At 37.2% G+C, this 25,126-nt stretch overlaps 1 protein-coding gene across 1 annotated transcript in view; it reads left to right on the forward strand.

Moving 5' to 3' along the window:
- LOC119646910 (UDP-N-acetylglucosamine--peptide N-acetylglucosaminyltransferase 110 kDa subunit) overlaps positions 1-17,536 on the forward strand; it is a 115,009-nt gene extending 97,473 nt beyond the window's left edge. The window contains 9 exon segments of the mRNA XM_038047581.1: positions 3,335-3,530; positions 10,173-10,370; positions 10,372-10,575; positions 10,577-10,699; positions 10,702-11,220; positions 11,335-12,019; positions 12,949-13,129; positions 16,019-16,122; positions 16,125-17,536. Coding sequence (XP_037903509.1) covers positions 3,335-3,530; positions 10,173-10,370; positions 10,372-10,575; positions 10,577-10,699; positions 10,702-11,220; positions 11,335-12,019; positions 12,949-13,129; positions 16,019-16,122; positions 16,125-16,282 — 2,368 coding nt within the window. The 3' untranslated portion in view covers positions 16,283-17,536.
- The last annotated feature ends 7,590 nt before the right edge of the window (positions 17,537-25,126 follow it).

Genomic DNA, 25,126 nt, shown 5'->3' on the forward strand with positions numbered 1-25,126 from the left:
GTACAATTCCCGGAGATTGTTATAGCGATTGACACCAAGTTTGGTGGAAAGGTGGGAACTGTCAATGCTCAAGCATACAGTAAGTTACATCCTTTTTTTTTTTAAACCAAAAAGCTTTTAATTTTACATCACCAAAAAATGTTCTAACAATATGAACTTCAATGCAGCTAAAAATAACTAAAATCAAAAATTTTGCCGGAAATTTGCGAAACATCACTGTGAGAAAAAATTCCCTTTCGGATATGAAGACATTTATCACTCTTGATTACGCACAAAATACAGTTACAACAAATACGAATGTATTTGTAGAAGGCACTGACGTCAAATATGTGTAAATGCCTATTTATTGGGCGGTAGACCTTGAGCGTGTACCCAATAATCGGTCGCTTCTATCCCTATGAAATCTAAATGTCGTTTTGACTTTTCTGTGTTCTGTATTCTGGGATAGCTAGGCTAACGATCTATGCAATAAAAAAGTCGGTTTCGAAAACCCCCTAATGTGGTTTCCTCTTTAAAGGAAAAACATTGAGAACAGACTAGTTTATTATTTTTCCTCATACAAAGGAGTCGCTTAATTCTTTTCTTTGGATCAAATAATCATACAAAAATAGCTTTGATTAAGGAGTTATATCTGTTTGGAACCCTAAAATTTTATTTCTGATGCTGGGTAAAACATGGGGATGGCGAGGGATAAAATATGTGCCTTAAAATGTATAACAGATCTCGTTCTCACAAACTATGCAGCCGAAAAATTTGAAGAAAATCATAATGGTGCATCTGTATGAAATATAGGCCTTAAAATAATACATCCCATTCCGATATCTGTTCAAATAAAGTTAATAATAGCATATTACTATATTTGGAATTTTACGGTTGGAAGAAACTTCCTTTCAGGCCTGAATATTGTCGAAAGACCAGTGGATTTTATAAAAAAAAAACATACAAATAAGGACTGGCAGAATAATGATAATCGGTTCTTTGACCGATGGAAACAAATCGGAAACCAGTAGCTTGAGAATGTTTCGCTATATGCGTATATGCGTCGAACATTCCAGATATTCAATTCGACATGGTGGTGACATTACCTCTTAGCGAGTAATTATTTGACACGAAAGGACCAATTTTTAACTACTATAATAATAGTAAGAATTTAACCAAGCTTTCCAGTATGATGCTTCCTATTCAAGCTTATCTTACTGCAAAATTTACGGATTAGGATGAACTTAAGAATGCTTTCCCAGTAAATTTCTAAAATATTAAAAATAGACTAGTATTAACTTTATTTGAGCAGATAGGACAATTGAGATTGTTTTGAGGTCTAGATACCATGTTCTGAGAATAGGATTTGAAGTAATTGCCTCCTTCGGATTCCGCAGTTCCTCCCCTCTGCAACCAATGTCAAAACTAACGTCTGCTAAGGGAAGTATTAATCGAGATCTTTCATCGTTCCATTTGATATCCAACAAAACCATATTCAATGAAAAAAAATTTTGCATCCTTCTTTTGGGTATATGTGGACATATATTAGGTTGGGGAAAAAGTAATATCGTATTTCGTCAATAGATGGCGACACTTAAACATATCTTGTATTGTACTAATCGCACCAGGTCATACTATATGGCGATTTGAAGACAATCTGGGCTACAGGTGTCTCTTTGACAGTTTTATGATCGTACTGTTTCAGTCTCAAGTTATAGCGCGTCAATGATGGAGTCCACCAAGGAAGAAATTCGTCATATTTTACATTTTTACTTCCTGAGAGGTAAAAATGCAACGAAGGCGGCCAAAAAAATTTATGAAGTTTATGGGTCCGATACTGTAACGATTCGCACAGCACAGCGTTGATCGATTCGTTCTGGTGTAGTGGAGGTCGAAGATACACCCCGTACTGGTAGGCCAATCGTCGTAGAAACCGATAAAATCGTCCGAAATCATCCAAGTAGACCGACATGTGAGCATTCGCTCGATTGGCCAGGAACTGGGTAAGAACCATAAAACCGTTTGGAACCATTTGCAGGAAGATTGGATTCCAAAAAAGCTGGATGTTTGGGTGTCCACACGAGTTGACGCAAAAAAATCTCTTGGACCGAATTAACGCCTGCGATGCACTGCTGAAGCCGGAACGAATTCGACCCATTTTTGAAGCAGATAGTGACGTGATGAAAAGTGGATCACGTACGAAAATCTCAATGCGAAAAAGATCAGTGGGCTGAAGCGCGGGGAGCCAGCCCAAACCATCGCCTAAGTCCCGGATTGGCGGCCAGGAAGGTTTTGCTAGTGTGTTTGGTGCGATTGGAAGGGAGTCATTCACTATGAGCTACTCAACTATGGCCAGACCCTCAATTCGGTCCTCTACCGTGAGCAACTCGACCGTTTGAAGGAGGCGGTTGACCAGAAATGGCCAGGATTGGTCATAGGAATGGTGTTGTGTTCCACCAGGACAACGCTCGGCCTCACACATCTTTGATGAACCGCCAGAATCTACGGGAACTCGGATGGGATGGCCTATCCTATCCCAAAGAGGCTTGTGAAAACTGGCTGTCTGAGTTTTTTGCAAATGAGGAGGGGGGGGGGGGGGTTATAAGAGGGGGATAATGGAGTTGCCTTCTAAATGGCAACAAGTTTGCGAACAAAACGGCGCATATTTGACTTAAATCGGATAATTCTAAGTAGGTTAAATAAAGCGTTAAAATTCGATTACAAATACGACATTACTTTTTCCCCAACCCAATATATCAACGCAACATGCAGTCAAACGCTCTAAACGGAAGTTTTGTTAATAATCATGTCGCCATTTTCGGAAAAAAATGAAAGTGGCAAAATTACAGCGAAAACGACTATTTTTCTTTAAATGTTAAACTTTTCATTTGCAAGGGCATCAGTCGCAGAAAGCATTTTCATATTCATCATGAATCGTACATTGAAAGCTAGTTACGAAATCTGAAAAATAGTTGGTGTCTCGTGACAAATAACAATTTCCACCCTTATCTTACTAACTGATACGGAGCTTTTTCACATCATAGACTCTCATGTCCCTTGAGTCTACGACATATCTCCATGATTGGGTTTCGTGCAATTTAGATGAGGCTTCTTTGATTATGATATGCGAGGACAATTTCTCAGTGTATTTTGGCTTCATATCTTCGTGTACTATATATAAATTACTTAGTAGCCATCCAACACATACAACGTATCCTTGCACATAACGGAGATATTTGAGGTTACAGCCTATAAAGTTAGTGAATTATATGATCTTTTACCATGAATTATTCATATTATGATAAAAACATTCCTGTTATTGTTATCTATTTACATTTTGTATTTTCCATTTCAGAGCTGTTGCTGCTTACCTTCGTGCGCTGAATTTGTCCCCGAACAATGCGGTGGTTCATGGAAATTTGGCTTGTGTTTACTATGAGCAAGGATTGATTGATCTTGCAATCGATACATATCGGCGAGCAATTGAACTACAACCAAATTTCCCTGATGCCTATTGCAATTTGGCAAATGCACTCAAGGAGAAGGGTCAGGTGAGTCTACTGGGATATATTCGTTGATACAAGTCCCTATTTTATCTTTTTTGGTCCTTGGATCCCTATATACTTATATGGATCTGTACATACGTTTTCGTTTTGATTAAAAATTGCCTGTCAATATGCACGAAATTACGTTATGTTTGCCCTACGATAATATTTTTGTGCCGGATGGCAGATCTTGACAATTGTGTATTGTTATCATTTGGGTTATGTAATTCGCTCATCAATTGCTTTAATTTGGCAATTTATGACAAGATATACATATAGATCTATCTGGCTTTATCAATAGTATATCTTCGTGTGGAATATACATATGAAACTGGGAGCAAGTGACGAGAACTTTGTTGCTTTCACTTGCGAAGATAAGAGAGGAAGTGGTGGAGAAAATCATATTTTTGTATTGCCAACCTTTCGCCCTTTGCTAATTTTTTATTCGATATGAATCAGCACTACTATCATGAAGACAATTCCAATGGGAAAGGAAGAATTTGGCGTTTGGAAGTTTTTTAATAGATTATCGAAGAGTAGATGCAATTATAAGTTGTGATGAGTGCATAGAATTTGCTTGTGTAAAAAGGAAATTTGGATAGTTATCAGTTTGAATTGTATCGAATTAAGGCCAAAGGATGTGGTGGTATCAGTTTAGAAGTGGAATTTCCGGATGGCTCAAGTGGTTAGAGGGCTGGCTGGGCTGTCGTAGCGGAAGGTGGTGGTTCAAATCTCACTGGTAGTAGAGAGATTTGTAATCATGACTGGATGTCGGATACCAGTCGACTCAGCTGTAAATGAGTACCTGAGTCAAATCAGGATAATAATCCCGGGCGAGCGCGATACTGACCATATTGCATCCTACAGTGTACTGTAGTGTACCGTTGCGGTCTTGAATGAAGTGCTCTAACACACTTCAAGGCCCTGGTCCCATATGGATTGTTGCGCCAACGATTATTATTATTAATTTCCGGATAGCTACAAACTCATTATAGTGATGCTGTATCACTCTTTTGATTCAAATCTGTATGCATACCAACTGTTCCTATACATGTGAGGGCTCAATTAGTACTTTTCGAAACTGGTCCCATATTTAATATCGGTTAAAAAGTGAGGGAGTGGGAGCTCAAAATATGACCCCCAAAAAGTGTAACAGGTTTCCGTTCTCAGAACATATCCAATGGAAAAAAACTGAAAAAAAATTTACTAGTGGTGAATATGAAATCTAGGGCTTCAAAATACATCCCGTTCCGATATTTGCACAAATAAAGTTAATAATAGTTATATTTACACATTTTAGAAATTTATCCGGAAACCCCCTTTAAGTTCATCCTAGAAATTACAAAATTGGTGTAAGGGATAAAATAAGGCACAATCCAACTATTATTAACAAAGTTATAGAGAGTGCAACATTATTTTTTTATGAATTTCATGTATTCTACAACGTGTATGCCGTCATCATCACATGTCTGTTCGTCAATACCACAACAAAGTGAGATTGTATGCTTGGGGGGGCCTGGCGGTCATTAGAGTTAACATCCTTGCGGGATAGATTTGGAACTGCTCCTCACTTACGTATTGAATTGCTGGAAGGGGAAAATGTGTCAGTTAGTGTGAGAATATTACAGCGACGATGAGTTAGGACTCAGAGCTAGCAGACCAGCAAAAAAGCCGATTTTAACGAAGACTCTGATTGAAAAAAAGGCTAAATTGAACACAGGAACTACGTTAATGAAGCGGCGACTGCAACAAAGATCGACAAGGAACAAAGCAAATCTAGAAAAAAACTTAAGAAAAGATATGGCTTAATGAAATTCCGGACGAATTTATTGAAAATTTATACGAACTGATGCCGAAAATAAGAAAAAAAGCGAAAATTAATTTCTTCTAATTTGATATTTATGGATACCTTCATTTATCTACTTCCATTAAAAAAATCGTTTAACAAATTGTTTGTGTATATGTTCATTTTCGATGTTTTTTTGTACTTTACTACTAACACACAAATCTTCGGCGAACGTATCTTTTCCCTTAAAACTTCAATTTACCTTTCCACCATATTCTTTGAATAGGACTTCTGCTGGTGTAAATAATAAGAACTTCACATGAAGCACAACTTTATTCCCCAGCTTCATGATAATCCCGAAAAAGCCCCTTTTGAACTTGAATTTTCTCCTCCCTTCGCAGTGCAAACATTTTTTGTCGGGCACTGTAGAAATATCCACACATCAAATTGGAAATGGGTACGCAGCAGCTCTGATTTTTAATAATGTTTCATGGTAAGGCAAACTAAAATTGATTCATTATCTGCCAATCGATTTGGTACAATTGGTTTTCTATCTAGCTGCCAGTCTGTTGCACAGCAGGAGATTTAGGAGTTGTCTTCTAAATATGCGCAACAAAAGAGGTGTTGGTATCGAGCTCGAAAAGGATCGTCAATTGGTGGCCGGCTACCTTGCCTAGCTTCGAAGCTAGTATAATGTCGCAAATATACTAGCTAAAATCATTCCGGAAACGTGTAATTTTGGAAACGATAGCAGCCTGGTTCCCACTCTGATCCTTGTGCGCCGATCACATTAGCCCTCTTACCCTCTTCCATCGTGAACAATGTGCGGCGTTTAGATCATCGTCTCACTTGCTCTTAATTGAAATCGAGAAAGCTTTCGATAGCATCAATAGGGAAAATATCTGAAATATTTTATGCAGGAGAGCAGCATTTGATGGCGCAAAATGTCACGTTCTGCGATGACACTCAAGTGTAGTTGGCGCACTATGCCCCGCGTAGAGATTTACGGTAACTATATAAATTTACTATAAGCTCTTGGCAGTGGACAATCTATTTGAGTTCGTTCCGCTTAACGTTTCTTGTACTTCCTATCTTCCCAACTCTCATCTCTTCTTTGGAAACTTTGGTCAGTGAAATACAGATTGAGAACTTATATTTGAAAATGCTGTACCTCGTCCATATATAACGAAGAAATCTATGAGCGATGATTCCGGCAATAACATGAAGACACAGCTTTAAACCTTCGAATCACATTTTTCTATGTGTGGCTTCCATGTAGAAATGTAGAGATCGTGGGCGCGGAGCAACTTTTATTTGATGTTACTGTTGAGATAATTGGCCTTTCTAGATTTTGGACAAATCAGCGAATGTGTATTTAGTCTCCAGCAACCAGTTGCTTGTCACCACCGAAAGAAACAGAGCCATTCAAATGCAAAAGTTTTATTCGACGTTTTCAGTGTTCTCTCCATCGATGCAGGTACACAACAGCACAATGCAGATGTATAATCAGTCTGCCGAACCGGCAAATATAATCTGTCACAATTAAATTTACTTACATAGCAGTCAACAATGTCCATAGCCCATTCTGGAAATCTGGTTCAGATAATGGCATTTCCAAACCACACGCGAATCCGATGTCGGGTTGTTTTTGGCGACTACCGAAAGGCGCACTTCTTTACTTGGGAGCCGGTTTCTGAACGGCTTTTAACTGAAAAATTCCATTCCAAATTGAGGAGCATCAAAAATGTACAGTACTGATCGTGATGGATGATCCGAATGTCAACACATTGATCGGACTTATGATGGGGGAACACGGCATTGGCGACCATAGCGATAATTGTTGGAGGTCTGTGGGTTTTAAAGCTTGCACCACCGTTGGCGTCACAGAGCTTTTTATAATGTCAGTTGGGCTTGAACTGATCGATACCGCACTAGCAATCACTTTGCGATCAGCAGTAGATTTATGAGTTGTTGTTTGCATGTGCGAAACAAGAGGGTCGCTGACTTTGGGGTCGAAGTGGATCACCGAGTGGCGTGGCGTCATTGGAATCAAGGGAAGCATTGCTTCCGTTACTTAAATAAAAGTCAGTGACAGAAAAGTAACAGAGGAATAATAATAATCGTTGGCGCAACAATCCATATTGGATCAAGGCCTTGAAGTGTGTTAGAGCACTTCATTCAAAACCGTAACAGTACTCTACAGTACACTGTAGGAGACAATGTGGTCAGCGTTGCGCTCGCCCGAGATTGTTACCCTGATTTCACTCAGGTGTTCATTCGCAGCTGAGTCGGCTTGTATCCGACGTTAAATCACGATACAAATCTCACTGCCACCAGTGAGATTCAAACAGCGACCTAACCGCAAGCCACTGTAAAAATCATAACACGCCTCAAAATGTTAACAGCAGTTTGACAGAGCACGAGCAGAACGGCATCAGAACAGATTTCTTGAGAGACATTTTAAAATCTGCCTGTATGACGGTTCATCGAAATATCCATTTCGTTGTCGAGCGTTCACCGCAATTTCATAAATTGTATGGAGCCAATTAGATGAACTATATTTTTGTGAGGGTGAACATGATTGATTGCTGATGCATCGTGTTGTGTATTCGAATGAAAAAAAAAGTTTCCACCATCGATATGAATAATGAACGAATGTCTAAGTTTCCAATTTGATTTGCGGTTGTATGTGGTTTGTAGTATATTGAGTAGTAATTTTTTGCGCGTTGTAAATTCGCAAGTGCATAACTACACGTGTTTTTAACAAAACTGCGTTTACGCTTTCTTCCTCGGATTCACGTTTTGGCCATGTGTATCAAAAAAGGCAATTTAAACGTCAAGTACAAATCTGTGTATAACAACAACAGTCGGATAAATTTGGTATTTCAATTTCATTCTTTATCGTCAAAATAAAAAAATGCTAATTAATATGTGATTTCATTTCTGAGAAATCGCAATTTTAAAAATGTTGTACTAATTACGCTCTGAGTGCGAAAACTGCCTTTAACAGTGTTAGATGTACCTTTAGTGCCCTGTCTAAAATCTGAAAATGTAGTTATCTCAACACTAAGATCAAGCTTAGACTGTTCTGTGCTAAGATTCTTGCTGTGACTTTATATGGCACTAGCAAATAGAAAGTGACTCCACTACTGTTACCATATGCCACTGGGATACGCAGGCCAAAGAAAGAAAGAACTTGTTCTGGTCACAGGCCAGTTATGCCGTGAAATGGTTGATTAGAAGGGAAAAGTGGTAATTTATAGGTCACATATTAAGGATACGCCGTGCAGTGGAATCCACTATCTCAACGTGGCCGTGGGTCGCCTCAACAGCACTTGGCGCAGAACTATGGAGGAACACGGACGTCTCGGGAAGTTATGGAGATAGTTGAAGCGCATTTCAGCGAACGGTGTATGATGACGTTTAGGTGTGATCGAGGCTCGGGATGAATGCCACTTTTCTCGCGCATAGACTTTGTCCAGGTGGAGTCGATGGGTTCTTAAATTGCCATCTATCCTATCAAGCCATTATTATTTCGGTCGGGTTTTGGGCTTTTTCGTATAGATTTCGATGTTCTGGTTTACATGACCATATCGTATCTATGCTATGCTATGTCACTGATTCAGCTGGAGAATTCTATTATTCTATGTTGGGCCGAGTTGGAAGTCTGTGTTGTGAGGCGCTACGAAAACATCTGCATAGATCAGTCTAGAGGGCGTTAGAAGTTGGGTATCACATGCCACGTCGCGGGTTTGTACATTTCACACTTTGAACTATTTTCTTCGGGCCGCTGTAGGGCAATTTAGGGGCACGTGTTGCTTTGGCACTAGGTATTGTCGCAATGCTTACCAGGTGCCATTTATTTGCCTTTTCCAGTTCTTTCTTCGCGTTGTTACAACGGCTATTTTTTTTGAAAGATGATAGTCAATGGCCGACATTGAGGTTTGATGGTTTCATTTCGCACGACTTTGCTGTCGATCTGCGTTCTATTGTTCCCATTATAAAATATAGGAAGATGAGACAACCATTTGACGATCCATGTAATGACAAGTACAAGGTCATACATGACGGGAAAATCGACAATGCTCTGATTGCTTGCTTTCTCATGGCACAGGCCGCCGTCTGCCTAAAGTAAAGAAATAAGTGGCGCTGGCCCTGGGATGATTATGAGTTTTATCAACCGGCTATCAAATCTTTCGATGGCGGCATGAAAACTTCTCAGAGATGAGAACATTGGTACCACACCGAATTTGCGGGCCGCCAAAGTAGAGGAGTTTGTGATCGCTTTTACTGCGTTCACATTCTCTGGCGCGGCTCCTGACACCACCACATTTCGAGCGCAGATTTTCAAAAGGTTTTCTCGGTCGGACTGTCGACGGACGTGTCACGAGAAAAGATCAAGTAGAATTATTTTACTGAGGAATTAGTGCATTGTTTCAAATCCTTCTGTAAATTGGCAACGTTTATTATAAAACAGAAGAACAAGTAACAATCCAGAGAAGTCTTCACGACTTCTCATGGTCTGATGCTCATGCTATGCACTCAAGTGGCCATAGATGTTGGAATACTTGCAAGCAAGGTCGACTACGATTATATCAGATTAATCGTAGCATAGGATTTTTTTACCTTGCAGATTTTTGTTCACAAAATGAAAGGTAAAATTTGTTATAACTTATCTACAATAAGTTAATATGCTACAGTCGAAGCCCTGTCATAACTATGAATAATCACGATAATTTGTTTAGGATTCTGTTGAATGTAAAATCCTTTATTGTTCTTCAATTAGAAAATTAATGAAAGCGAAAATTTGAAATATTTTTTACTGTAAACTCACCCTACAATCTACTTTATTTATTATTCAGGTTAAGGAAGCTGAAGATTGCTACAACACCGCTCTTCGCCTCTGCCCAAATCATGCCGATTCACTCAATAATTTGGCCAACATCAAACGCGAACAAGGATACATTGAGGAGGCTACACGTCTGTATCTCAAAGCTTTGGAAGTATTTCCAGAATTCGCTGCTGCTCATTCCAATTTGGCATCAGTATTGCAACAACAGGGGAAAGCTCAATGAAGCGCTCATGCATTACAAGGAGGCAATTCGAATCCAACCTACTTTCGCCGATGCTTACTCGAATATGGGTAACACTCTGAAAGAGTTACAAGATGTCGCTGGAGCACTACAATGTTACACACGCGCAATCCAAATCAACCCCGCATTCGCAGATGCCCATAGTAACCTCGCAAGTATTCACAAGGATTCAGGGAAATATTCCAGAGGCAATTCAGTCGTATCGAACTGCTTTGAAATTGAAACCAGACTTTCCTGATGCGTATTGCAATTTGGCGCATTGCTTACAAATCGTTTGCGATTGGACTGATTATGAGGCATCGCATGAAGAAACTCGGTTAGCATCGTTGCTGAACAGTTGGAAAAGAATCGTTTGCCATCAGTGCATCCACATCATTCCATGTTGTATCCTCTAACACATGAATATCGTAAAGCTATTGCTGCACGGCATGCAAATCTGTGCCTTGAGAAAGTTCATGTGCTTCATAAGCCACCATTCAAATTTTGTCGGGAATTCACTGGACGTCTCAGAATTGGTTATGTGAGTAGCGATTTTGGAAATCATCCAACTTCACATTTGATGCAGTCAGTTCCTGGGCTCCATGATCGTTCTCGCGTAGAAATTTTCTGCTATGCTCTCAGCCCTGACGATGGAACTACATTCAGGGCAAAGATTGCACGCGAATCCGAACATTTCATTGATTTGTCTTCAGTGGCTTGCAATGGAAAAGCAGCTGATAGAATACATGCGGATGGAGTGCATGTGTTGGTTAACATGAATGGCTATACAAAAGGGGCTAGAAATGAAATATTTGCTCTCAGACCGGCGCCAGTTCAGGTAAGTGTTTTTGGGTACTTGTTCAGAGAAAGAAGATTCTATTTACTCTGAAATGGGGTACTTACTTGATTTTTAATCAGAACGAATTCAAGCATTACCTTTTTAATCATATAGGTCATGTGGCTTGGCTATCCTGGCACAAGTGGTGCTAGTTTCATGGACTACATAATAACTGATGCCGTAACAAGCCCTATGGAATTGCAACATCAATACAGCGAGAAATTAGCATATATGCCATACACATACTTCATTGGTGATCACAAACAGATGTTCCCCCATTTAAAGGAGCGCCTAATTGTTAGCGACAAGACACATGGTGGCAATGTAGTAGCTGATAACGTTGCTGTCATAAATGCAACAGATTTATCTCCTCTTGTCGAAAGCACAGACGTCAAGGAAATCCGCGAAGTGGTTATTGCCGCCAAACCAGTAGAGATTTCATTGAAAGTTGCAGAACTTCCAACTACAACACAAATCGAAACAATGATTGCTTCAGGTCAAGTTCAGACGTCAGTTAACGGGGTCGTAGTGCAAAATGGATTAGCTACAACCCAAACTAACAATAAGGCAGCAACTGGCGAAGAAGTTCCACAGAATATTGTAATCACAACACGACAACAATACTTCTTACCGGATGACGCCATTGTTTACTGTAATTTCAATCAATTGTATAAAATTGACCCACTTACGTTACAGTCGTGGGTTTACATTTTAAAACATGTGCCGAATTCCGTGCTTTGGCTGCTAAGATTTCCAGCAGTTGGGGAGCAAAATATCAAGAAAACAGCTGAAGATTTGGGTAAGTTGTTGTTACTGTAATGTTTGCAACTTGGGGTTTTAGTTAGTATTCCATTATACATTCTACCTTATTGCTCGCGACTCCTCTCTATTTATTAATATCGTTTCGCTAGAAAGCATCGAGCTTTGATTCAAATGAGTAGTTAAATTAGTTTTTGAGGTCCCGCTGTTATCCTCCTTCCATTTATTTTAAATTTATGAATTCGCTATCCATATATTGTTTTGGAGAACGCGTCATTATGATTTTTTTCAAGCAATAAATCAACTGTTTCAAACCAATCAATTCAATGTTTATTTCTTAAAATAATGCAACCAAGTGTCATATTGTGCCTCCTTCCAATTACTTGCTTATACAACTTACAGAAGAGTATCATAAGAATACCAGTCACCAATTTTCAGAAATGAAGAAATGAGTACAGAATATCGCGTACCTTGAATTTGAACCAGTGTCATTGATTTTTATGCAATTCCGACTTTAGTTTCAAGATTTTTGAGTAAATGTTCCTTCGATGTGGCTCTATAGCAAAATTCTTCTTTCTGTTTATTCGTACTAGAAGATGACCATTATTTATTTTTACGTATAACAATCTCGTCTAAAGTCAAAATAAAATATTAATAAGGACCTTTTTGGGCTCGGGCAACACACATTGCCTTTGTTTTCCTTTTAACCCACAAAGACCTTTCTTGCTTATATATTCGTATGTCCATTATCAAGGAAGGGCTAAATGGCGACCATACACATATATATTATCAAGGAAACCTTTACTGGGAAAATATTGAAAAGTAATTCAGTATGTTTTTGTTGGTAACTTGGCCAATTGAGCGACTATGACTTAAGTTCATGTTTTTACTATTAATAGCGTTGACCTCAATTTTTACCCACGCCATATAAATATTTGAAATGTTTCATGCATCCTTCTCGACTTGCAGGCATATCGGGCAACCGCATTATATTTTCAAATGTTGCGGCTAAGGAAGAACACGTGCGTAGAGGACAACTTGCAGATGTCTGCTTAGATACACCACTGTGCAATGGTCACACAACATCTATGGATGTTTTATGGACAGGGACACCAGTAGTGACATTGCCCGGTGAAACGTTGGCCTCAAGGTGAGATTTTCATATTTTTCTTGTATTAAAATCTTAGTTATTTATTATATATTTGCTTGTATTTTGATTACTATAGAAATTGTCAAAAACATATTGATCCCATTATTGGACTTTGTTAGATATGTCAATTGTGTTTTAGATAAATTTAGAGTATTGGGTCTGCGCATAATTTTTTTTCGGTTTTTCTAAGTCTTCACGTAGTAACGAATTACTATCTGCTAGCCCCGTCGGGCTAAGAGTGAGAAATGTCCTCTTGAAGGGGAGAAAGGTAGTTGCTCCCTACTCTCAGTATTCAATGAACCGTACCGTCTTTACCACAGAAGTAGATTTCTACTATATGAGCTCCAACTCGGACATTGCGGGGGCAAAGTTGTAACCAAACGTGTACGTACCACCAAAGAAATAGGAATTTGATCCATGGGTTATGCTGTGAAATTCAATTCCTGTGTTATTACGAGACCGTTGGAAGCATATAGTAGACCATCCAAGAAAACTGGATTGGATTAAAAGTTCCAATCTTTTTTTAAGGTTGACTTATAAAGGGAAAGCCGATAAAACTTATGCCCACGAATAATACAAGATGACTAACGACTTGTTTGTTATTGCATTCACGGAAGGAAGCAAAGATGTCCACAAGTTCTAGATTGAAAACATATATTGTCCTTCGTCTTTTCGTGTGTATCATAAGTTTCGTTTATTTTCGGTTCATTTTTAGTCTAGTTTCTCTTTGCTGTGTTATTGAGTTCGCGGAATAGCTCACACTGATCACTACACGGAGGTATTCCTATAATTCCCAATTGTCTGCTTTAGGCATATGGTTTTAGGAGCTCTCTTTCCAGGTCCAGTTCTTGAACTCATCCGATAAACACTATGAGCTATATTCCTCTATTCGACGAATGGCAAGTCATTTAGAATTCAACGAAAGATTCTTGTAAATAAATATGTTAATGATTATTAATTGTTTATTGAAGTAATGTCTCATATTAGGTGCATTTCAACCTTATTCAGAAAAACAGCATGAGGAAGTGAAAATATCCGCCGATTATCCCCATCTCTCTCTCAAACACAAAAGGGACTATATTATTCTGTATAACTATTTTATTGTGTTATGGCATTTGTTCAACTGGCAATATGTATGGTGCATATAGCAGAAGCTCTCTTAAAGGAACCGATGAACACCGGTGTTGTGCCGTCGATGATGGTGAAATTTTCGCCCCGGTCGATACTGTGATATCTTAACTTTATGATTATGATTGTTTCGCTCTCTAATTAGTTAATCGTGAATGGATGCTTCAAAATAACTTCTCCTGTGCTGAATAAATTAGATAAGCGTTTATTCTCAATTTCTCCTTTCGACGAAAGAGAATCCCTTCAAATTCTCTCCGTGCTGATTAATATCTCTAGGGACATCCGTTACTGTTAGCATTACCTATCATTTATTTTTCAGTCTTAATTTCTCTACGCTCAAGGATGTTACTATGAGTTACAAATTATTTGTTTGCTCCGAAACATAAGCGTTGGCATTATAAAGTTATAACTTATTTGTTTATTGAGTTATTATCTATCATCTTTGACCTTGATCTTTTGTGTTCCTTATTCTCTTATTTAATTCATTTTTCATCACCCGTAATTCTGTCAATCGAATTTCTACCACATGATTGGCACCTCATGTGGTTGATGTTTAGTGTCTCCGCTATATCCGAACAGCTTGCACGCCAGTTTTGTTCAACTATTTGCATTATTTAATCGACTTTTCCAATGATCGACCGTCCAGAAGGGGAACATGTTTGATATCCAAATTTTCGAAACGGAATCGAGCAAACCACTTCTAAATAGTTTAGGAAACTTAATTAAGTCAAAATGACCTCAATCCAAACCAGTTTCACCAAATTGACTTTACCGCTTTTATAGACCACACTTCCACTCGTTAGAAACCTATTGTCATCTTTTCCAACATCTTTCTCATAGTGCCTGAAAGATAGGGAAGGATATATAAGAAGGATATTCCAATTGATTTTTGAAGATTCGGTAGGAAAACTGAATTCTGTTTTTTCTTTCGGTTGGGCAAGAAATATTCCTACAATGCACACACTACTTAGAATTATGTACTTGGTCTTTGAGACCCCATGCAATGACGGAGCTATGTTGTTTCTAATATCTTTCGCAGCTCTTCGACATTTTTTCTCTTCGCAATTGCAAGGGGCGAAGAAAAGGGTCGTTTAGTGGGACATCCGCTTCAAGTATTCTTGGTTCGGATAGATGCGTTTACAAGGACAGCATAATGTAGATAGACCTAGTACTAGGAGATTTTCGACAATTCATAACGTTATTAAACCCTTGTCAATGATAACTCAGCCACAGTATCTAAGTATTGTAACGAGGAAAACGCAAAGAGAGCGAATTACCCGAGGTAGTACGCAGGTTTTCCAAGTGGTCGGTAATCAATTCAACAATAGTATTTGTTAAGTTTCGATGAAAATCTACTGGATGCCATAAGTCTTCAATTTTGGCAATTTGGCAATCTTCTGAAGCATTCCCGATTTTTATCGTTTTCTTATTGGAAATTTCTAAAAATTAACTCTTATTGCTGATTTACTGCATGAGAACCGCTCGTACGCGCTTCGAATATGCTTAAAGAATTAAAACGAAAGTAATTATCAAAGTAATATTTTGCACAATTGCCTTTGAACGTATTATCTATCAAAATATGTAAGAAGGAAAAAATCGAAAAAAAATGTTAAATAGTAACTCCAATTGTGGCACCTCTTCCATTAATTGTGATGTAAATAATCAGTTACTTTCGAACATAGTTTTGCAACAGAATTGACTGTCTCTAAGGGATAAGTTTCGCTATATGTTTATTATATATCTACTCATTCTTCATTACAGAGTCGCGGCATCACAGTTGGCCACACTCGGCTGCCCTGAACTCATTGCTCGAACGCGTCAAGAGTACCAAGAGATAGCTATCAAGTTGGGCACAGATCGTGAATATTGAAAGCCATGCGTGCCAAGGTGTGGAAAGCGCGAGTTGAAAGCCCGCTGTTCGATTGCCAGCAATATGCGCAAGGTCTAGAGAAGCTGTTTTCAAAAATGTGGGAGCGATTTTCACGGGGCGAGCAACCTGATCATGTATCAGCGAATGATAAATAATTTAGTTATTTGTACTCACTACTTTTGACAAGTTTAATTATAATTGTTATTTTAGTTATATTATTTCGATCTAGCTTTGATGCAAGCGTCGTATACTTTCTATGTGTATTTTTTAAATGGTAGAAATATTTGTTGGTCAAATTGATTTAAATTAGTGAGACTATTCAACTATGATATGTCCTCCTTTTGCGAATGTGGAATAAGTTCAGTTTTAGGTATATTCCCCTTCATCTTTCCGTTTGACACCGCTGAAATTTGAATTATATTCGTACGGAATCCAATAAGTGATATTATGATTATTGTTGTCCAGATAGGAGTTGAAGAAGTAATTGGAACGCAAAAGTGAAGCAAATATTTAGAAAGTGGAATGCATGTCGTGATGAGTTTTGTCATTATTCCATCGCATTGATTTTATATTTTAGACAGGATTAAGCTTAGGTTGTGCATATCAAGAGGTCGCGCATTCGAATGTTTGCACCCCCTCTACATTTTTTTCCTTCATCGTATGTTAATTCTAATTCAAATAACGAACAGAAAATTTCATCGAACAAGGTTGTGCAAGTAATGCGCACCTCCTGATAGTGAAAATGTCCGAGAACGAATCGCAGTCGCAACATGTCTTTAAAACTCTTGATTTTATATTTTACGCCATTCGGGGTTTTTCTTCTTGTTTCCTTTTCAAATTCACTTTAGAAGCTTTGTAAATATACTTCACTTCCGAAAATGAATTCGAGAAAGGATCGGAAGTGGAACGGAGCAATAAAAACGAGCGCGCGTAAGGCGCGTTCGTTTGACATATACCTATGCGTAAATAGACTGAATGAAACTTGGATGAATTACACATAAAAAGTATTTTTTTCGAAGAGAATATCGAACTTTTTATTTCAGTTTAAAACTCGATAGATCGAATAACTGCGTTACATAAACAATTAATTATCATATTTTTGAGGAAATAAATTCCAATGACTTGGATAGTAGAACCGTTCAAAACTTTAAAGAGGAATGATTCGTTAGAGAAGACAATTCAATATTTTTTCTAGAATTATTAAATATTTACAGAGTAAACAGGAAGGAAGTAGTCATACCGAAATGATGGAAATATTATTACGAGGGTAATTATAAAAATTTAAATATAACACACAATAGGCATGTAAAATAGTTTTTATTTCTTGCTTATTGCATTATAATATCTGCTCTAATGGGATGTAATCGAAGAGAATAATAAAAATGAAAATTGTATATGTTTGTCGAAAATCTGGAGTTTTCATTTGTAACTTGTCTAGCATCGGAATTTCGTTCGAAATTTTGGGATCTAATCCTTTTTCATAGATCTATACCGAAATAGGCAAATCGATGGACGTTTTATGTGGTTGTAGGTTATCGCAGTGTATTTAATATATTCCAGTAATAGGTCATGCAACATCATGTGAAAATTAGGCATAACCATAGGCCGGATCTACGGTCCGTTCGGCGAAGTCAAAAACAGTTACTGAAAAGCTTAACTTATCAGTTCATAGTGATAGTGGAAATATATATATCAATACCGCTAACCCTGGTAGAAAAATTTCATTATTCAAGCTTCAAAAAATTCAAAGGAGAAATCAAGGGAGCTTGCACTTCCGTTGTTCTACGCTACATAGTTCTAAGGTGGCACTCATCGGCCATCCTGGAAAAGTGGGTTCCATTGCATGGCATAACTCGCAGTGTAATTGCCGCCCTTCGAGAATGTATTACGTATCCATGGCCATTTTTACATTCTGATTAATAGCCGAAGTACATCGGATGCGTGCATGCACGCGCGCGAGACCTGCGACTTGTACGCAGCTTCAATGTACAATGAAGATTTCAGGTCGGCAAAATTTATCTTGTGGGTAAAAGCCAGGGTCACTTTCCATTCACTCCTATATATTGACACATAGAGAAGTTTGGTGAAGAAAAGCGTCATGTGGAGTTGGTGTGAGATAGTTACAAATAAGAAGAGTCCGACGACCAATCAAGCTGAGATTCTTGATTTTGTTATCTTCTTGTTTATCCTCAATCGGAATCTATCTGTTTCCGCCTCCAAGTCCATTTGATTAGGATCAATGACTCGATGAGTATCCTTTCTCACTGGATGACAGAATACAATCGACGGATTTCGTTTTGGACTGAGATTGTACCACGATGCTTTAGGCTAAATTATTTCCTCATCACCTTATCAAATCCTTATCCTTAACAACTATTTATGAATAATCTGTGAGCTTTTCAGACACTTGAATATTTCAATTTATCACGCTTTCAACGAAATTTGGCGCGATTAGGGTTTAGGCAGTATTGCGTACTGGGAATATTGCTGCCTTAAGGATCGCTAAAGGCTTTCCTATTAAATTTATGCCCGACGAGCAAACGAAACATCCCATTAGTGGTGGCTTGCATTTCAATTTCCTCAGCTCATGGGATATTTACGAATCCGAATACAAATTCTGTTAGATTAATACGAATATTTCCAAGAGCGAATACGATTTTTTTGAAATGTTAGTTAGCTCATATTGTACGCATTTATAGTGGCGTCGGACTTATATCTAGTAAGAAAATTAATAGGTCGCGTAGGTGTAGACAGAAAAGTATGTATTCATTTCCAAGTCTGAAGAATTGTTTTGTAAAGAGAAGGCACTTGTAAGCAAAAACATCTTTATCTTCTTCTATACCTGGGCAATGTAAATGTGTGTGTCTATATCAGACATAAGGTAGGCAAATGTCTGTGTCAGACAAATGTCTCAGCCTGCCTCAGACGAATGTCTATTGTGATGTGCCACCTTATGTGGTTGTTGCCAGTCCACTTGGCAATCCCTGTGATGTGCCACCTTATGTGGTTGTTGCCAGTCCACTTGGCAATACCTTACTCTTCTTTCTTTCTAGATTAGATTATGGTTAGTCTGGAGTTTTGGCATTTAGCTGCTCCGACTAACCATAATCTAATCTAGAAAGAAAGAAGAGTAAGGTATTGCCAAGTGGACTGGCAACAACCACATAAGGTGGCACATCACAGGGATTGCCAAGTGGACTGGCAACAACCACATAAGGTGGCACATCACATGGCGACCGTGACAGTCTAAAGACTTCATACATAAGTAACAGTTTAAACACTTCTGCTTACTAGCGTTTCTACTTACTATCGTGAAAATTTGGAAATCAAGGTCGTGTAAATGAACGACATTGGGGAAAAGTTCGACCAGCTTTACCAGAAAATCTGGCAATTGCTCAAAAAACCAGAGCAAAACAATGGAGGCATAACACTATATAAAATTGGAGAGCAACCACCACGCTGGAAGCCGTCAGAATCAACACCGACAACTACGGTTGATGATAAACTTGCGGGACCTCGACGCCTTACGATAGAAGAATATAAGAAACGTACGAAACGACTATCCAATAACGAATCTGTCAGCGCTAAAGGAGGACGAAGAAGAGAACTCCAGCGGCAGTTCATAAAATATAAACGGTTAGAGCAAATCGCAGCTACACCAGAAGAGACCAACAAGTATAAATATTTAATAACCAAAGTTAAAAAAGAAATAAATTATTTAAAAAAAAATGCAAAAAAAAAATAATAAAGTTAATCAGTAAAATAATATAAAAAAAAAAATGTTTGTTCCAAATTAGAATTATGATAGTTTATTAAATGTAATAGTAATAAATAATAAATGATTTTTTTGTTTGTTCCAAATAATGTTAGTATTTATATCACATGATTGAAAGCACGACAATATAACAATATAAAAGTAGATGTCTGAAAATGTTATTCTTTGCTTTTTCTAAATGGACAAATTAGAATCTCTAAAAGAGAAACTTCAAATTACACTAATAAATCTACGGAAAAGTGTAAATCGTCCTTACAGTGAAAAAACTATACGCGAAAAACGCGAATTAATTGAACAAACACTAATAGACGCAAAGTCGACTGAACAAAATATACGAACAGACGTTAAAACAGCAACTCTAATTAAGGGAGTTTGCAAGGAAATACAGCAACTATCTGCTGAAATACTTTCAATATTAGACAAACAACAGTTAGGGAACATGGCTTTCGACATTAAAACAGCCACAGCTTTAGTCAAATACTTTGACGGAAACTCAGAGGAAACAGAATCCTTCATTGAGTCAGTTTCACTATTGAACGAACTCACACCAGTAGAACACAAAGGTATTCTACTTAAATTTGTGAAAACCCGGATAACCGGCAAAGCCAAATACATGGTATCCGAGGAATTAAACACAATAACTAAACTAACCGATAAACTGAGAGTAAAATTCTCTATAAAAATATCGTCTGATGCCGTTCTGGCACAACTTAAAAGTTGTAAACAGGGAAATACCAAATTAACTGATTTTACAAATAAAATAGAGGACTTGTCAAGGCAATTGACAAGAGCCTTTATATCAGAAAAAGTCGCAGAGGGCGAAACTGCAGAGAAATTAGCCGAAAAATTTGCAATGCACACAATAGCGGAAAATGTTTCGAACAGCGAAACCTCATTAATTTTGCGTGCCGGTAATCTTACAAATCTATCCGACACAATTGCAAAGGCAATTGCAGTCGATAAACCAATTCCCAAAAATGTCTATCATTACAAAACAAACAGAAGAGGTAACAATCACAATAATAACTTCAATAACCAAAACCGACGTAATAATCAAAGTTTTAATAATACCGCAAATAGAAATTCATATGAAAATTTTAACAGAAACAATACTCCAAATAGAAACCAAAATTATAACCGCAACCAAAATAACAGGTTCAGAAATAATAACAACAATTACCGAAGACCCTTCTGGAACAACAGTAACAACCGACAAAATATAAACCATTTGAGTTCGGGGGAATCCCAACCCCCTCAGTCGGTGCTAGAAACCAACCAAAATCGGTTGGGGGGAAATCAATAAGAAAGGTCACATTCCATACTATAAATCCATCGCTCACAAGCTTTGTACGAGCTTTCGTTGACATGTGCAACACAACATGTACCTTTATAATAGACACAGGAGCTGACATTTCTATATTTAAACGGGGAAAAATTGACAATAATCAAATATACTATCCAAATAACACATGCACAATACAGGGCATTACTGGGGTACAAAAAGAATCAATTGGTGCAACAAAAACCCATATAAAATTCGATAGTACTCTTTCAATTGAGCACACATTCCAAATAGTTGCTAATGACTTTCCACTAGACGCAGATGCGATTCTAGGTTTAGACTTCCTTACTAAACATAGGGCAATAATCGACTATGACACCTGGATATTGACAATTAATATCAATAATATTCTTCATGAAATTCCAATTCTAGATGGTCCTACACGGAACACAATCTTAATCCCGCCCAGATGCGAAGTAATACGCAAACTAAACAATCAATTCTTAAACGACATAGTTATACCCGGACAAGAAATACAACCCGGAATATTCTTAGCAGGATCAATTATTTCTCCTCAAAACCCACTAGTTAAAATCCTAAACACCACTTCAAGTACAGTAAAAATCAAAAACCTCAACCCTCAATGGGAACACCTTTCGGATTATTCTGTATACAACAATACCGATAAACTGCATAACACACAAAGAATGCAAAAATTGTTAAATACATTGAACGTAGAACACGTACCAGAATATGCAATAAAAGACCTTAAAACACTATGCCGAGAATTCGCGGATATTTTTAATATGGAAAATGAGCCATTAACCACCAACAACTTTTATAGCCAACATATCCAGTTGAGTGATAACTCAGCGGTATACACAAAAAATTACCGTATACCTGAAGCCCACAAAACAGAAATAAATAGTCAAGTCAAACAAATGTTGGACGACGATATCATTGAGCACTCAACATCGCATTTCAACTCACCTATACTACTAGTCCCTAAAAAGTCATCAACAGGAGATAAGAAATGGCGTTTGGTAGTTGATTTTCGTAATCTTAACAAAAAAGTGGTAGCAGATAAATTCCCACTTCCCAGAATAGATGAAATTCTTGACCAAATGGGTCGAGCCAAATATTTTTCCACTTTAGATTTACTATCTGGATTTCATCAAATACCTCTAAAACAATCATCGCGAAAATACACAGCTTTTTCTACAAACCAGGGACATTACCAATTTACCCGCCTACCCTTCGGACTAAATATTAGTCCCAATAGCTTTCAGAGAATGATGACCATAGCATTATCAGGTTTATCACCCGACACAGCTTTCTTATACATTGACGACATAATAGTCACTGGATGTTCGAAAAACCATCACTTAAAAAATCTAACGTCAGTATTTCAGTGCTTACGAGCCAAAAATTTAAAGTTAAACCCTGATAAGTGTAAATTCTTTCAATCAGAAGTAACATATCTTGGACATCAGATCTCTGCCGAAGGAATACAACCTGATCCTTCAAAATTCGAAGTCATTAAACAATTTCCAGTACCAAAAAACCCAGACGAAGTAAGACGATTCGTCGCATTCTGTAATTATTACAGACGTTTTGTCCCAAATTTCGCTGAAATTGCCCTACCTTTAAATCAATTGTTGCGTAAAAATGTGAAATTCGAATGGACACCACTGTGTAGCACTGCATTCGACATCCTTAAAACAATATTAATGTCCCCGCCCATACTTCAGTACCCTGATTTTAAACAACAGTTTACAATATCCACAGATGCATCCGAAAATGCATGTGGAGCAATACTATCACAGACAATAGATGGAACTGAATTGCCAATAGCTTTCGCTAGCAAAACATTCACTAAAGGTGAAAAAAATAAATCTACCATAGAAAAAGAACTAACAGCAATTCATTGGGCAATAATATATTTCAAACCATATGTTTATGGAAGACATTTTATAGTAAGAACAGATCATAGGCCACTTATTTACTTATTTGGGATGAAAAACCCATCATCGAAACTAACACGGATGAGGCTTGATCTAGAAGAATATCAATTTGACATACAGTACATTAAAGGTAAAGAGAACATTGGCCCAGATACATTATCTAGAATAGAACTAGATATAACAGACCTGACAAACCTGAAAAATATCTTGCAAATACAAACAAGAGCAATGACCAAAAACACAAATCAATCAAAACTCATTCACAATACTTCAGAAAACCACATTACTAACAAAAACATGCAGCCTGATCAACTGCACGTTTTCGAGGTTTTATCACCTAATGAAGTAATGCATTTACCGGAACTGAAATTTAATATTGCGCAATATAAAAATAAAAATACTGATATAGAGATAAACATAATACATAAAAATAAAGTCCAAATAAAGCGGTATATAAATCTAAATAATAACCAATCAATTGAACCCGCATTAGTGCAGGAACTCACAGAGTTGGAAAAATATCTAAATAATAGGTTTCAGACCAAGACTCTGAAACTATCGGCCGAAAGTGAATTATTCACTATATTAAATACAACCGCATTTAAAACGCTAGCGAATCATACTTTGAAAAATATGGATATCCAAATATACAAACCACTAATTACGATAACGGACAAATCGAAAATAATAGAAATATTGCATAACAATCACTCTACTCCAACAGCAGGACACATTGGACAGAGTAGAATGTATAAAAAACTACGTGAAATATACAAATGGAAAAACATGAAAAAAACAATCGCTAATTATATTAAAAACTGTAGTTCATGTACAAAAAATAAATATCAGAAACAAAATAGGGAATTACTAGAGATAACAACAACACCAACCAAAGTATTCGATACCATGTCAATAGACACAGTTGGACCGTTTACCAAAACCAACCAAGGTAATAAATACGCTGTAACTATGCAGTGTGATCTGAGCAAATATGTGATAATAATACCTATTCCAAACAAAGAAGCGAACACTGTTGCAAGAGCAATTGTCCATGGATTCATATTAAACTACGGACCCATGAACAAAATAAAAACAGATCTCGGTACTGAATACAAAAATCAAGTATTCTCAGAGATATGTAAATTGCTAAAAATTGAACAAATATTTGCAACACCAGCTCATCCTGAAACCATAGGAGCTCTAGAACGTAACCATAAGTGTCTAAACGAATACCTACGAAGTTTCGTTAACGAAAACAAAGACGATTGGGATGATTGGGTACAATACTACTCTTTCTGTTACAACACGTCACCCAATTCCATACATGGTTACACACCATTCGAGTTAGTGTTTGGAAAAAAAGTAAATATACCCTCAGAACTCTCTAAAACAAAACCAGAACCAATATATAATTACGACTTGTACAATAATGAACTAAAACACAGATTACAAAATTCCATTAGCAAAGCCAAACAACTTCTAGAAAAAGCAAAGAAAAAGACAAAGAACCAAAATGACCCAAAATGTAACCCATTATCATTGAAAATAGGAGATCAAGTTTTGTTATCCGTCGAAAACAGACGAAAACTAGACCCATTGTATGAAGGTCCTTATAGCATAATATCAATTGACAATGTAAATTGCCTGATAAAAGACCAGGACAATAAAATATCTAAAATTCACAAAAATAGGTTAAGACGAATAAATAAATAAATAAAATAAACAAAATTGCTTTGAAATTGCCTATACTGTTATAAATATAAATATACCACCTAATTAATCAATACCAATACAATATATTACAATAAGTAGACTTTAAAAATATTACTCATTATTGTTAAAAAAAAAAGAAAAAAAAAACTTCTGACTATACATAATATAAACAATAAAGAAAAAACGAATTGTCTACCGTTCCTAAAGACAATTCATTTTTTTCAAAAGGGGTAAGGTGTAAAATACTGTAAACTTATTCACTTTA

Source organism: Hermetia illucens, chromosome 1 (genome assembly GCF_905115235.1).
Source record: "Hermetia illucens chromosome 1, iHerIll2.2.curated.20191125, whole genome shotgun sequence".
NCBI classification, from domain to species: domain Eukaryota; kingdom Metazoa; phylum Arthropoda; class Insecta; order Diptera; family Stratiomyidae; genus Hermetia; species Hermetia illucens.